The 14775-nt window shown below is 37.2% G+C and overlaps 1 protein-coding gene across 2 annotated transcripts in view; it reads left to right on the forward strand.

Annotated features, from left to right (window-relative positions):
- PRKCI (protein kinase C iota) overlaps positions 1 to 14775 on the forward strand; it is an 87500-nt gene that overhangs the window by 54712 nt on the left and 18013 nt on the right. For both annotated transcript variants that reach the window (XM_081234549.1, XM_081234550.1), the window contains 4 exons: positions 531 to 589; positions 10361 to 10537; positions 13164 to 13261; positions 14230 to 14316. In XM_081234549.1, the coding sequence (XP_081090675.1) occupies positions 531 to 589; positions 10361 to 10537; positions 13164 to 13261; positions 14230 to 14316 (421 nt within the window). The remainder of the gene's footprint in view (positions 1 to 530; positions 590 to 10360; positions 10538 to 13163; positions 13262 to 14229; positions 14317 to 14775) is intronic.

Raw genomic sequence — 14775 nt, forward strand, 5'->3', positions numbered from 1 at the left:
AAACAAGGGAGTTTTTCTGGAAGGACAGAATTTAGTATCTTCTTCATGGAAGAAGCTGGTTGTATGAAATGTAGGCCTTTTTTTTTTTTTTTTTTTTCTTTTTCTTTTTGACCCAAGTAGCTTTAAGGAATAGAAGCCTGGAGTCCAGTTGAGTCCAAACTAGAGACCCTCTATCACTATGCCTCAGTCATACTAATATAATTAAGTAGGGTTTATAGAGTCACCCTTTTGGAAGGAATTGATTAATTTGTAAAGAAGAGAAATTTTTTTTAAACAGCAAAAGTATTTGTTAAAATCAGTACTTGGCTATTGATTGGTTCCTCCTCTCTTTACCCTCATTAAAGATTAGAATTTAACTGGTATTTATGTATAATTTGTTATTAGTAGGACAGATACTCAATTTTAAATGATGAACACTTATTCAGAAATAAAAACTAAGAAAAATCAAATCGAGAAAATTTTAAGTGTAACTCAGTTAATGTATACTATGTTTTTCTCTTTTGTTTTTAATGTTTGGGATTTTTTTTTAGTAATTCCATATAATCCTTCAAGTCATGAGAGTTTGGACCAAGTTGGTGAAGAAAAGGAGGTAAGATAATTAATTAGTCTTATGGTACATTATGTCATCAGCTTTTTAATGTGACAGTTTAAAAATATGGCAAATTGACTTGCTTAAAGTTTAGATCATAATTTTGTAGGGATGATTTTTAGTGATTCTAGGGTTTTATTCTGAGTTAATTCAATAATTAAATTGCTAAAATAATTTAAATTAAGGAATAATCTGGTGGGATAACTTATATTCATTTAAGATAGCATAATCTAAAAATTATAATGTATTTAAGAATGGCATTTAGAATACTTGGTAGTATTGTTTAAAATATAGATTCTTCCATTTTATGGGCAAATTGTTTATTTAAAATATAAATCATTAAGCATCTTAACTGCCCATCTTTTTTCTGACTATTAAACATTTTATCAGCTTTTAAAACAGTTTAATTAAAATGATAACCAATTTCTTGAAAAAAGCTTATAGTAAAAAAGATTTATCGTGCCTCACACCTTCCACTTCCACTTTGACTTCTGAGAGGCAACCCCTTTTAGGCATTTCTAGTTGTGTCCACAATGTTTATACCTCTCTTTTTCAATTTTTCAGCTTTATATATTTCTAACCATGAAAGGTTTAAACTAGTACAATACCCCGCCCCCCGGCTCCCCCCCGCTTTTCTCTTCTCTTTCCAATGTTTGATAGGTGTATCATGTTTTACTCTGGGTAACCTTTTTATTACAGAAAATTTCAAACATCAATAAAAGTAAATAATACTATTCCAAGCTCCTGTGTCCATTACCCAGTTAAAACAATTGTCCGTACATGTTTTGTCTACCAGCTTGCCTCACTCCTGTACTGTTTTGAAGCACATCTGTTGGTTACCTATTTAATCTATCTCAGTTTATTATTCCATCAATTTAGTCAATACCTTGACTCTCCTTTAGCCATCCTTTCTCTTTCTTCCAGCTTTCCTCTTTTAGCTACATATTTACTTTTATGCTGCCAAGGTTATTAACCTTCATAATCTGTCCTGCAAGTGTAACCACATCTTTCATATTTTGTTCATTGGTTGACAATGAGTCATCCAAAGGAGGAAATTCTTAATAATAAGGAACAAATTCTCTGTTCTTCTGGCACCATGAGTTGGTAAAGTTTCCTTTTGTTTGATCCTTGATGTTATTTTATAGCTTTTTGTTCTTTTTGGAATTTCTCATTGCCTTAAATATTATTTATTGGTTTGGTTGTTTACCAAAGACTCATTTGGTTTTATTTTCAAGACTTTTAATACATTTAAAAATAGAAGAATAATATAGAGCAAAGTGCACAAATCATGGGTATATACCTGGGTCAATTTTCACAGAGTGGACACTACATAATGACCACACAGATGAATAAATAGGACCTACTACACATCCCAGGGGCCCATCTTGTGCCTTCCCCATTCCCTCCTCTGACATTCCCTCCTCCCTTCAAGTAACCACAGTCTTAACACCACAGATTAGTTCTGCTCTTTTCCCCAAGCTTTTTATAAATGGAGTCACACAGTATGTTTTGTTTCTGGCTTCTTTTGTTCAATATTGTGTTTGTGAGGTTCAGCCATGTTTTATATAGCAGTATATCATTTATTTTCACTGTTGTTTCAATTTATCTATTCTGTTGACTTCCCCCCACTGGACTGGGATTATTATGATATGCTGCTATGAACATTCTTGTAAATGTAGTTTGGTGCACATATTTAAGCATTTCTGTTAGGTACATAACTAGGAGTGGAATTCCTGAGTCTTGTGTACATTAGTAAATAATGCCAAGCAGTTTCCCAAAGTACTTGTATCAATTTATACTTTCACCAACAATGTGTGAGGGTTTGATTTGCTCCACATCCTCATCAACACGTTGTGTAGTATGTCTTTTAAATTTTAGCCAACCTGTTGAATGTTGTAGTTTTTATGTGCATTTCCCTGCTGCGTACCTTTTCATATATTTAATGACCATTTGGATATAATCTTTAGTTAAGTGTCTGTTTATATCTCTTTAAAAAAAGTGAGTGGTCTGCCCTTGTTGTAACGATTTGTGGGAGTTTTTGGTATATTCTCAGCATTAAGCTTTTATCAGTTATATATTGCAAATAGATTCTGCCACTCAATAGCTTGTATTTTCACTGTGTTAATGGTATCATTGATGAACAGATGTTCTTGATTTTTTTCTTTTTAACATCTGCATTGGAGTATAATTGCTTTACAATGTTGTGTTAGTTTCTGCTGTGTAACAAAATGATTCAGCTATATGTATACATATATCCCCATATCCCCTCCCTCTTGCGACTCCCTCCCACCCTCCCTATCTCACCCCTCTAGGTGGTCACAAAGCACCGAGCTGATCTCCCTGTGCTATGCAGCTGCTTCCCACTAGCTATCTATTTTACGTTTGATAGTGTATATATGTCCATGCCACTCTCTCACTTCGTCCCAGCTTACCCTTCCTCCTCCCCGTGTCCTCAAGTCCATTGTCTACGTCTGTGTCTTTATTCCTGTCCTGCCCCTAGGTTCATCAGAACCACTTTTTTTTTTAGATTCCATATATATGTGTTAGCATATGGTATTTGTTTTTCTCTTTCTGACTTACTTTACTCTGTATGACAGACTCTAGGTCCATCCACCTCACTACAAATAACTCAATTTCATTTCTTTTTATGGCTGAATAATATTCCATTGTATATATGTGCCACATCTTCTTTATCCATTCATCTGTTGATGGACGCTTAGGTTGCTTCCATGTCCTGGCTATTGTAAAGAGTGCTGCAGTGAACATTGTGGAGCATGACTCTTTTTGAATTATGGTTTTCTCAGGGTATATGCCCAGTAGTGGGATTGCTGGGTCATATGGTAGTTCTATTTTTAGTTTTTTAAGGAACCTCCATACGGTTCTCCATAGTGGCTGTATCAGTTTACATTCCCACCAGCAGTGCAAGAGGGTTCCCTTTTCTCCACACCCTCTCCAACATTTATTGTTTGCAGATTTTTTGATGATGGCCATTCTGACCGGTGTGAGGTGATACCTCATTGTAGTTTTGATTTGCATTTCTCTAATTATTAGTGATGTTGAGCATCCTTTCATGTGTTTGTTGGCAATCTGTATATCTTCTTTGGAGAAATGTCTGTTTAGGTCTTCTGCCCATTTTTGGATTGGGTTGTTTGTTTATTTGATATTGAGCTGCATGAACTGCTTGTATATTTTGGAGATTAATCCTTTGTCAGTTGCTTCATTTGAAAATATTTTCTCCCATTCTGAGGGCTGTGTACATCTGTCTGTTCTTTTTTGGGTAGAGATTTTGGGGCCTGTTTAAGAAATCTTTGTCTTTTCGAAGATTATTGAAGACATTGAAAAGACTATACTTTCCTCCATTATTCTGCAGAGGTATCTTTTCATCAATTATATGCCCATTACATGGTCTATTTCTGGATTCTTTTTTATTTTCCATCATTTATTTATTCTTATGCTGATATCATGCTGTCATTATTATTATTTTTTTTTTTTTGCCGTTCACGGGCCTCTCAGTGTTGTGGCCTCTCCCGTTGCGGAGCAAAGGCTCCGGACGCGCAGGCTCAGCGGCCATGGCTCACGGGCCTAGCCGCTCCGCGGCATGTGGGATCTTCCCGGACCGGGGCACGAACCCGTATCCCCTGCATCGGCAGGCGGACTCTCAACCACTGCGCCACCAGGGAAGCCCTGTCATTATTATTATAGGTTTATAATAAGTCTTTTATATCTAGTAAAGTTCTACTTTGTTCTGGGAATTATCTTGGCTACTCATACTAGCTTTTTGAGTTTCCATGTAAATTTTAGAATTAGCTCACTAGTTTCCATAGAATCAAGGAAATAAACCAAACCTGTTGATCAATTTCAGGAAAAGTGATATCTACAATATTAAGTCCTCATCCATGAACATGACATGTTCTTCCATTGACTTAGGTCTTCTTTCATTTCTCTCAGTGTTTTATAGTTTTCAAAGTTCTTCCACTAGAGGTATTGGAGGTAAATGGTATTCTTTTAAAATTTAATTGTCTATTTAATATTGTTATATGGAAATAAGGTTTTTTTCCTAAATTGCCTTGTATCCTGAGACCTTGCTAAATTCACTTATTAATTCTAATAGCTATCTAAAGATACTCTTAGATTTTCTAAATATATGATCATCTTATCATGAATAATAGTTTCATTTCTTCCTTTTCCAATCTTATAGATTTTTTTCAGTTTTCTTACCTTATTGAGTTAGCAAGGACCTCTATAAATGGCCAAAATAATGTTGAAAAGAAGTGACAATCAGATATTATTGTCTTGTTCCGCATCTCAGAGGGAAATCTTCCAATATCTTATCATTAAGTTTGATGTTTGCTATAGGTTTTTATTCTGTAAATACCCTTATCAGAATGAGGGACTTTGTCTCTATTCCTAGTTTGCTAAGATTTTTGTTTTCATCTTGAAAAGATGTTGAATTTTTTTTTTTTTTTTTTGCGGTACGCGGGCCTCTCACTCTTGTGGCCTCTCCCATTGCGGAGCACAGGCTCCGGACATGCAGGCTCAGCAGCCATGGCTCACGGGCCCAGCCGGTCCACGGCATGTGGTATCTTCCCGGACCGGGGCATGAACCCGTGTCCCCTGCATCGGCAGGCAGACTCTCAACCACTGCGCCACCAGAGAAGCCCAAGATGTTGAACTTCATCAACAACATATTATGGCATTTGTGGAGTTGATCATGTGTAAATTTCTTTCTTTTTTTTTTTAAATTAAATTTATTTATTTATTTATTTTGGCTGTGTTGGGTCTTCGTTGCTGCGTGTGGGCTTTCTCTGGTTGCGGCAGGCAGGGGCTACTCTTCATTGCTGTGCACAGGCTTCTCATTGCAGTGGCTTCTCTTATTGCAGAGCATGGACTCTAGGTGCGTGGGCTTCAGTAGTTGTGGTACACGGGCTTAGTTGCTCCGCGGCATGTGGGTTCTTCCCCGACCAGGGCTCGAGCCCATATCTCCTGCGTTGGCAGGTGGATTCTTAACCACTGCGCCACCAGGGAAGCCCAATTTCAGTAAATTTCAAATGTTAAGCCTGTTTTTCGTTTCTGGAATAAACTCCCTGTGTCATGATGTATAATTCTCTTTGTATATTGGTAGATCTGATTTGCCAATATTTAATTTAGGTTTTTGAAAAAATTAACAAGAATCATTGACCTGTAATTTTCCCTTTTTGTATTGGATTGTGAAGTTTTGGTATCAAAATAATACTGGGCTCATAAAATGATTTTGGAATTTTTCCTATTCCCAAGGAGAATTCTTATAAGATTGACGTTATTTCTTTCTTACATTTTTGGAAGAATTCACCAGAAAAGCACTCTGGGCCTGGAGGGTTTGTTTGTTTTGTTTTGTTTGTTTGTTTGTTTCGTGGGAAGGATTTCATTCTTCGTTCTATTTCTGAATAGATCTAGGGCAATTTAGCTTCTCTGTTTCCTCTTGTGTTATTCCTTGGAATTTGTCTAACCTAAATTTTCAAATTTATTGACACAAAGTTGTTAATTGCTGAGAATATGAAATGATATCCTTTTTTACTCCTGATAAAAAGTTACTGTGCGTTCCCTTTTTCTTCAGCAGTTTTGCCAAGGGGATGTCAATTTATTAGTCTTTTCAAAAAACTAACTTTTGGCTCTTTGTTGAATTCTTATATCCTATTCTATTGCATTGATTTCTCTTCTCATTATTTCCTTATGCTTTTTTGTCATTCACTTTTTTTTAATACATTCTTGTTTTAATATTCTTTTCCATTATGGTTTATCACAGGATATTGAATATAGTTCCCTGTGCTATACATTAGGACCTTGTTGTTTATCCATTCTAAATGTAATAGTTTGCATCTGCTAATCCCAAATTCCCAGTTCATCCCTCCCCCACCCCCACTCCTGCCCCCAGCAACCACAAATCTGTTCTCTATGTCTATGAGTCTGTTTCTGTTTTGTAGATAGGTTCATTTATGCCATATTTTAGATTCCACATACAAGTGATATCATATGGAATTTGTCTTTCTCTTTCTGACTTACTTAGTATGATAATCTCTAGTTGCATCCATGTTGCTGCAAATGGCATTATTTCATTCTCTTTTTTTTATGGCTGGGTAGTATTCCATGGTATATATGTACCACATCTTCTTTATTCATTCACCTGTTGATGGACATTTAGGTTGTTTCCATGTTTTGGCTATTGTGAACAGTGCTGCTATGAACATAGTGATGCATGTATCTTTTTGAATTATAGTTTTGTCCAGTTTTGTCTTTTTGAATTATAGTTTTGGTATATTCCTAGGAGTGGGATTGCTAGATTATATGGTAATTCTATTTTTAGTTTTCTGAGGAACTTCCATATAGTTTTCTTAGTGGCTGTACCAACTTACATTCCCACCAACAGTGTAGGATGGTTCCCTTTTCTCCACACCCTCTCCAGCATTTGTTATTTGTAGACTTTTTTTTTTTTTTTTTTTTTTTTGCGGTATGCGGGCCTGTCACTGTTGTGGCCTCTCCTGTTGCAGAGCACAGGCTCCGGACGCGCAGGCTCAGTGGCCATGGCTCACGGGCCCAGCCGCTCCGCGGCATGTGGGATCTTCCCGGACCGGGGCATGAACCCGTGTCCCCTGCATCGGCAGGCGGACTCTCAACCACTGCGCCACCAGGGAAGCCCTATTTGTAGACTTTTTAATGATGGCCATTCTGACTGGTGTGAGGTGGTATTTCATTGTGGTTTTGATTTGCATCTCTCTAATAATTAGTGATGTTGAGCATCTTTTCATTTGCCTACTGGCCATCTGTGTCATTCACTTTTAAATATATCTTAATCTGTATTATGATTTCTTCTTTGATCCATGTATTATTTAAAAGTATTGTTATACTAATTAATTTTCAAATACGTGGGAATTTTTTTTATTATTGTATTGAATAGCTTAATTCTGCTGCAGGTCAGAGAATGTATTCTATTCTCTGTGATTTCAGTCTTTTGAACTTTTTTGAAACTTGCTTGAAGACCAAGCACACAGGCATTGGTGAATGTTCCATATGTATTTTTGGATATAATATATTCTGTAGTTGTTGGGTGCAGTATTCTATACAGATCAATTAAGTCAAGAGTAGTAACAGTGTTATTCAGTCTTCTGTTACCTCACTGACTGCATGTTCTTTCTCTACAAACAGGTTTCATTTAGAATTTACCTGTCCCTTTTCGTTTTGTTAGTTTTTGCTTTACATATTTTGAGGCTATGTTATTGAGTACATGTAGATTTAGAATCATAATATCTTACATTGGATTAATGCTTTTTCATAAAGAAATACCCCTCTCTATTTGTAGTAATGCTTCCTTGCCTGAAGTCCTTATGTTCAGTAATTGCTGTGTAACAAATTACCTTAAAATATAGTGGCTTAAAACGACAAAATTTATTATGTCATAATTTCTGTGGGTCAGGAATCCAGGTTCTTGTCTCAGAGTCCCTTAGAGGCTGCAGTCAGTGTACTGGCAAAGACTGCTGTCGTCTCAAGGCTCAACTGAGGAAGAAGCTGCTTCCATACTTACTCACCTCCTTGTTGGCAGGATTCAGTTCCTTGCCATGTGGCCTCTCCATAGGGCAGCTCACAGCAAGGTAGTTTGCTTCATCAGAGCAAGCAAGCAATAAGATCCAGAGATTGAATGCCAGCAAAGCAGACCTCACAGTCTTTTGTACCCTAGTCTCCGAAGTGCCATCCCTTCATTTTTGCCATATTTTTTTTCATCAGAAGCAAGTCATTAGGTCCAGCCTATACTCGAGGGGATTACACAAGGGCATGAATACTAGGAGGTGGGGATCACTGGGGTCCTCATAGAAGTCAGCCTACCACAGTTGGCTACAGCTACTTTGTCTCATGTTACTTTAGCTACAGCTCTTTTTTGGTTAGTGATTACGTGGTATATAGTTTCTTACCCTTTTACTTTGAACCTTTCTGTACACATATATATCTTATTAACATGATAGAATTGGACTTCCCCCTCTGGTTTGATAGTCCTTAGCTGTAGTAGTTAGTGTGTTTTAATATTTATGTATTGTTACATTTAATATAAGTATATTTAAACTAACAACTTATTTGTATTTAAATCTACCAGTTTACTATGTTTTCTGTATCATCTATTTATGTTACTTTTCTAGCCTTCTTTTGGGTTAATTTTTTTTTTCTCACCTCTTTTAGCTTGTTTCACATTCTTTTGCTTTTTTATTACTGGTTGTTCTACAGATTGCATCTTATACCCTTAACTTATTTAAATTTAATTCAAATTATTAATAATACTTTTTACCATTTTCCAGGATATGCAAGGACCTTAGAACACTTTAAATTCACTCATGCTCCCTTCCTGTCTTTACTGCTATTTTTGTCATATTTTAAAATTCTGTATGTTTGTGTTAGTGTTTTTAAACAGTCAATCCTTATTTAGGTTTATCCACATTTTATTCTTTTTGTTCTGCTTTTGTTCCTGTGTGTCTGCCTTCCATATGAGATCATCTTTCTTCTTCTTGAAGAACTCAATATTTCCTTGAGTGAGAACCAACTAGTGACGGATTTCCTTAGTTTTTGTTTGTCTGAAAATGTATTTATTTCATTTTCATTTTGAAGGCTATTTTTACCCGCTGTAGGATTGTAGATAAGCAAGGGGGAGAGGGGGGTAAGCCATTTAAAAGGTGACATTCCACTGTTTTCTGGCTTCTGTCATTTCATTCAGCCTTATTATTGTTTATGTGAAGGAACTGTGCTTTCATTCCATTTGATTCTCTTTTATAGCTTCCAGTTAACCATATTTAAAGTCTATACATTGCTTTATCTTTTTACCATTTTCTGCTTTCTTAATGTGCCCTAATCTGGTTTCTTTCTCTCCTTTTTATTTATTCTTGTTATCAAGTCAGATTATTATTTCTAAATTTTCTTTTGGATAATCATCCTCCTTCAATTTTCATAATACTTTTTTTTTTCCTGTTTTGTGCTTACTAGCTTATCTTTCTGAAAATTTGCTCCTTGCTTCGCTGATACTCTTCACTTCAGAAAATTCATACTTAATTCTCATGGGTATATCTGTTGGTTGTATGCTGGGAATTTTGCAGGCATCTAATAAAAGATTATCTTTAGTCTTCTTTATAAATTTCCAGAAGCCTAGGTTTCCACTTGTGAATGAATTACAGGGCTGACTTTGTCATTCCACAGGAGTCTTGGTATTGTGTAGAAAAGAATGTTTTACATTAGCTGAACTGCCTCATGCTTGTTTTCTGCCTGTAGCTTAACTCAGATTTCATACATTAAGCTTCTGGCAGACTCTTTCATCTTGATGTCCCATTGTAACTTCTAACTTCAGTATGAAAAACTGAGCTCATTATCTCATCAACTCTGTCAATCTTACCGTGTGCTCACACTTTATTTTTCTATCAGTGCCACCTCCAGTCTCCCAGTCACCAAAGTTAGTGTCATTTTTTTATTCATGTGTCTCCACTGCCTCCATACCCAAAAGTTATCAGATTTAAGACATCCTTCAATGTTTCTCAGATTTCAACTCCTTCTCCTTTCCTAACACCACCCCTCTGACCTCAACTCATGAATTCATCCTACCTCTTGAGTAGTTAGATTATATCATTTAGAATGATATAAGAAACTAATTAAGAACTTAAATTAGAAAATATTTTAAAATCTTATAGGTATAACTAGGTGTTAGAAGTATATTGTGTTATGCAAAATACTTCAGGTATAACTGTTTGCTATAAATGTTCTCAACAGGCAATGAACACCAGGGAAAGTGGCAAAGCTTCATCCAGTTTAGGTCTTCAGGATTTTGATTTGCTCCGTGTAATAGGAAGAGGAAGTTATGCCAAAGTACTATTGGTGCGATTAAAAAAAACAGATCGTATTTATGCAATGAAAGTTGTGAAAAAAGAGCTTGTCAATGATGATGAGGTAAGCACAATGATGTTTTATTACCTCTAAACTGTTAAGTTGGCTTAAGTGTACTATTTCAGAAAAAAACTGCCATGAACCAGCCGGAGAAAGAGGATTTCACCGCCCAGGGTCAGAAGGGAAGGGGTAAGGAACTGAAGTAGCACCAACGAATGGGGTCAGAAGGACCAAGACAACTGATGGTTGCAAGGCAAATTTTATTGCGCTACAGTTGCAGATTATATAGACTAGAAAAAGGAAGGTTGCCAGATGGTGGTTTACATTATCTACAGACTGTCTCGGCTCAAGTTTAATTTCCCTGGGAGAAAACCCATAAACCCAGAATCATCAAAACTAACCTGCATGTGCAGGGGAGAGACAGCTTTGCTTGTCTCATTTTACATTCTTTCTGATCTCTGGGCCCTGGTGATTTATCTCCCATGGAATGGAACAAGGAGGAGAACAAGTAGGCACAGTCCCTTCGAGCAGTGGTGGCATGTCTGGCATGTCCGCAGCCTGCTCTCAAGGCTGACTGTTTCCCACAAAAAACCTCAATGTTTATGCCTTATTATTTCAGCCTACTTTTCTAAATACATGCTTCAAACAGATTATTTAAGGTATATTTAAAGTTACCTGATGGGGACTTCCCTGGTGGCGCAGTGGTTAAGAATTCGCCTGCAGTGCAGGGGACATGGGTTCGATCCCTGGTCTGAGAAGATCCCATATCCTGTGGAGCAACTAAGCCCATGCACCACAACTACTGAGCCTGCACTCTAGAGCCTGCGAGCCACAACTATGTACAGATGTAACAGTTGTAAATAACCTCAAGAGCATAGATAACAGTTACATGTAATAAAATAATTAGTTTTGAGTATCACATTTATTTTCTTTTTGTTTGTTTGTTTTTGTTTTTGCGGTACGCGGGCCTCTCACTGTTGTGGCATCTCCCGTTGCGGAGCACAGGCTCCGGACGCGCAGGCTCAGCGGCCATGGCTCACGGGCCCAGCCGCTCCGTGGCATGTGTGATCCTCCCAGAGCGGGGCATGAACCCACATCCCCTGCAACGGCAGGCAGACTCTCGACCACTGCGCCACCAGGGAAGCCCCACATTTATTTTCAATATAACTAATTGTAAGTTTGTAGAAGTTAAGGTTAATAATGGTTGTTTCAGAGAGGAAAACATAGGGAGAACACTCTTTGACATAAATCACAGCAAGATCTTTTTTGACACATCTCCTAGAGTAATGGAAATAAAAACAAAAATAAACAAATGGAACCTAATGAAACTTAAAAGCTTTTGCACAGCAAAGGAAACTATAAACAAGATGAAAAGACAACCCTCAGAATGGGAGAAAATATTTGCAAATGAATCAATGGACAACGGATTAATCTCCAAAATACATATACAGCTCATGCAGCTCAATATTAAAAAAACAAGCAACTCAATCCAAAAATGGGCAGAAGACCTAAATAGACATTTCTCCAAAGAAGACATACAGATGGCCAAGAGGCACATGAAAACCTGTTCACCATCACTAATTATTAGAGAAATGCAAATCAAAACTACAATAAAGTATCACCTCACACCAGTTAGACTGGGCATCATCAGAAAATCTACAAACAACAAATGCTGGAGAGGATGTGAAGAAAAGGGAGTCCTCTTGCATTGTTGGTGGGAATGTAAATTGATATAGCCACTATGGAGAACAGTATGGAGATTCCTTAAAAAACTAAAAATAGAACTACCATATGACCCAGCAATCCCACTACTGGGCATGTACCCAGAGAAAACCATAACTCAAAAAGACACATGCACCCCAATGTTCATTGCAGCACTATTCACAATAGTCAAGACATGGAAACAACCTAAATGTCCATCAACAGATGAATGGATAAAGAAGATGTGGTACATATATACAATGGACTATTACTGAGCCACAGCTACTGAGCCCATGCGCCACAACTCCTGAAGCCTGCATGCCTAGAGCCCGTGCTCTGCAACAAGAGAAGCCACAACAATGAGAAGCCCGTGCACCACAACAAAGAGTAGCCCCTGCTCACCACAACTCGAGAAAGGCTGCGTGCAGCAACGAAGACCCAACATAGCCAGATAAATAAATAAATAAAGTTATCTGATGATTATTAGATTTTTTAAAAATAAAAATCAAACCAGGGGCTTCCCTGGTGGCGCAGTGGTTGAGAGTCCGCCTGCCGATGCAGGGGACACGGGTTCGTGCCCCGGTCTGGGAAGATCCCACATGCCGCGGAGCGGTTGGGCCCGTGAGCCATGACCGTTGAGCCTGCGCATCCGGAGCCTGTGCTCCGCAACGGGAGAGGCCACAACAGTGAGAGGCCCACGTACAGCAAAAAAAAAAAAAAAAAAAAAAAAAAAAAATCAAACCATATTATTATCAAGGGCAAGTACTTGAGCTTTGTAAAATTTTCTAGACTGTTGCATAATATCAGAAGATTTACTGGTAGTATTTTCTCTTTGTATATAAATTACTATTTCATGATTATCAATGCTTTTGATATTTAGCCTAGTTAATAATTGCATTTATGGTAATAGAATTACTAGAACAAACTTATCATAGTTTTGATGATATCATTTCAGTTTGACATAGATTTCTTTTGTATTTTAAAATAGGATATTGACTGGGTACAGACAGAGAAGCATGTTTTTGAGCAGGCATCTAATCACCCTTTTCTTGTTGGGCTGCATTCTTGCTTCCAGACAGAAAGCAGGTAAGATAGAAAGATAATGGAATGATACCTGGGTTTTACACATTTTGGTATATTACACAATAAGAACCCTTTCTGCAGTAATTCCTAAAGTGGAAGTCACATGGAGACAGACACAACAGTATTATGCTTGTAATTTCCTGCTACTTATACTCCAACCAGTGATATCAATTTGACATTGAATCAGCATTAGGAAATTACCTGCTTTGGGCAAAAAAAAAAAGAATAGCCAGGGCTTCCCTGGTGATGCAGTGGTTGAGAGTCTGCCTGCCGATGCATGGGACACGGGTTCGTGCCCCGGTCCGGGAAGATCCCACATGCCGCGGAGCAGCTGGGCCCGTGAGCCATGGCCGCTGAGCCTGTGCGTCCGGAGCCTGTGCTCCGCAACGGGAGAGGCCACAACGGTGAGAGGCCTGCGTACCACAAAAAAAAAAAAAAAAAAAAAAAGCCAGGTCATAATTATGGCAGTTGAAATCCAACCTTTTAAATATCACCAAGATTCTAGTTTTAGAACTTAAATGTTCCTAGAGTTTAATTAGGGGGATAGATTCTAACTTCTTTTGCCTTAAGTGACGGTTGAAAATGACTTACACATTGCACATTCTAAAATTGGGGTGGGAGTGAGAGCTCTGGATTGCAAATGATACTATTGGCTGGGCCACAAAGTTCATTCAGGTTTTTCGTTACGATCTTATGGAAAAACCCAAATGAACTTTTTGGCTAACCCAATACTTTAGAACAGAAGTAGCAGGTTACAAATTATCTTTCTGATTTACTTTCTTGTATCTTCTGTGATTAAACAGCTTTCTACTCCAGTCACCCTTTGTTTCCACCAAATTCCTGTAATTTTTGTTAAGGGTGAATCATGTAGAATGCTCTCTATGCTGTGACTGGTCTCTATAGTTTTAAAATGCAAAGTTACACCACCTTATTTTGGATCTTGGTTTCATGTGTTCTCTCCTGTTTTTTAGATTGTTCTTTGTCATAGAGTATGTTAATGGAGGAGATCTAATGTTTCATATGCAGCGACAAAGAAAACTTCCTGAAGAACATGCCAGGTAAGTTTTTTGTTTATTGTTTGCTTGTGTTGAAGTTTGGTGGGAGGAGCTGTGGGACTTTTTATATGCCAGTGGTTGAAAACAGTAGATAAATCATTTATTTTGATACGAGCTAATTCTTTATAAGTCATGTAAAGACTGAGCTAAAAGTTAAATTATATTATAATGTGATATATATTACATATATAATATAATTATAAGCAATTGAGAAGTACAAACAATGTTAAAACAGAAACCTTTAGTCTATGAAACTCAATTATTTTCAAATATTTTATCTATTCAGTATCAGCCACTAAGATAATTAATGAATTTATAAACACTTCTTAATCTTATCAAGTTTGCAGTGATCACTGACAGTTTTTCATTAGAGGATTATTATTCATATATACTTGAGAGTAATAAAACAATTCCTCTTAACCTATTAGGTAATCGACTGTTCTTCCATAATTATAATTTCTG

This window comes from Mesoplodon bidens (assembly GCF_964165515.1).
Source record: "Mesoplodon bidens genome assembly, chromosome: 5".
In the NCBI taxonomy this organism is placed as follows: Eukaryota; Metazoa; Chordata; class Mammalia; order Artiodactyla; family Ziphiidae; genus Mesoplodon; species Mesoplodon bidens.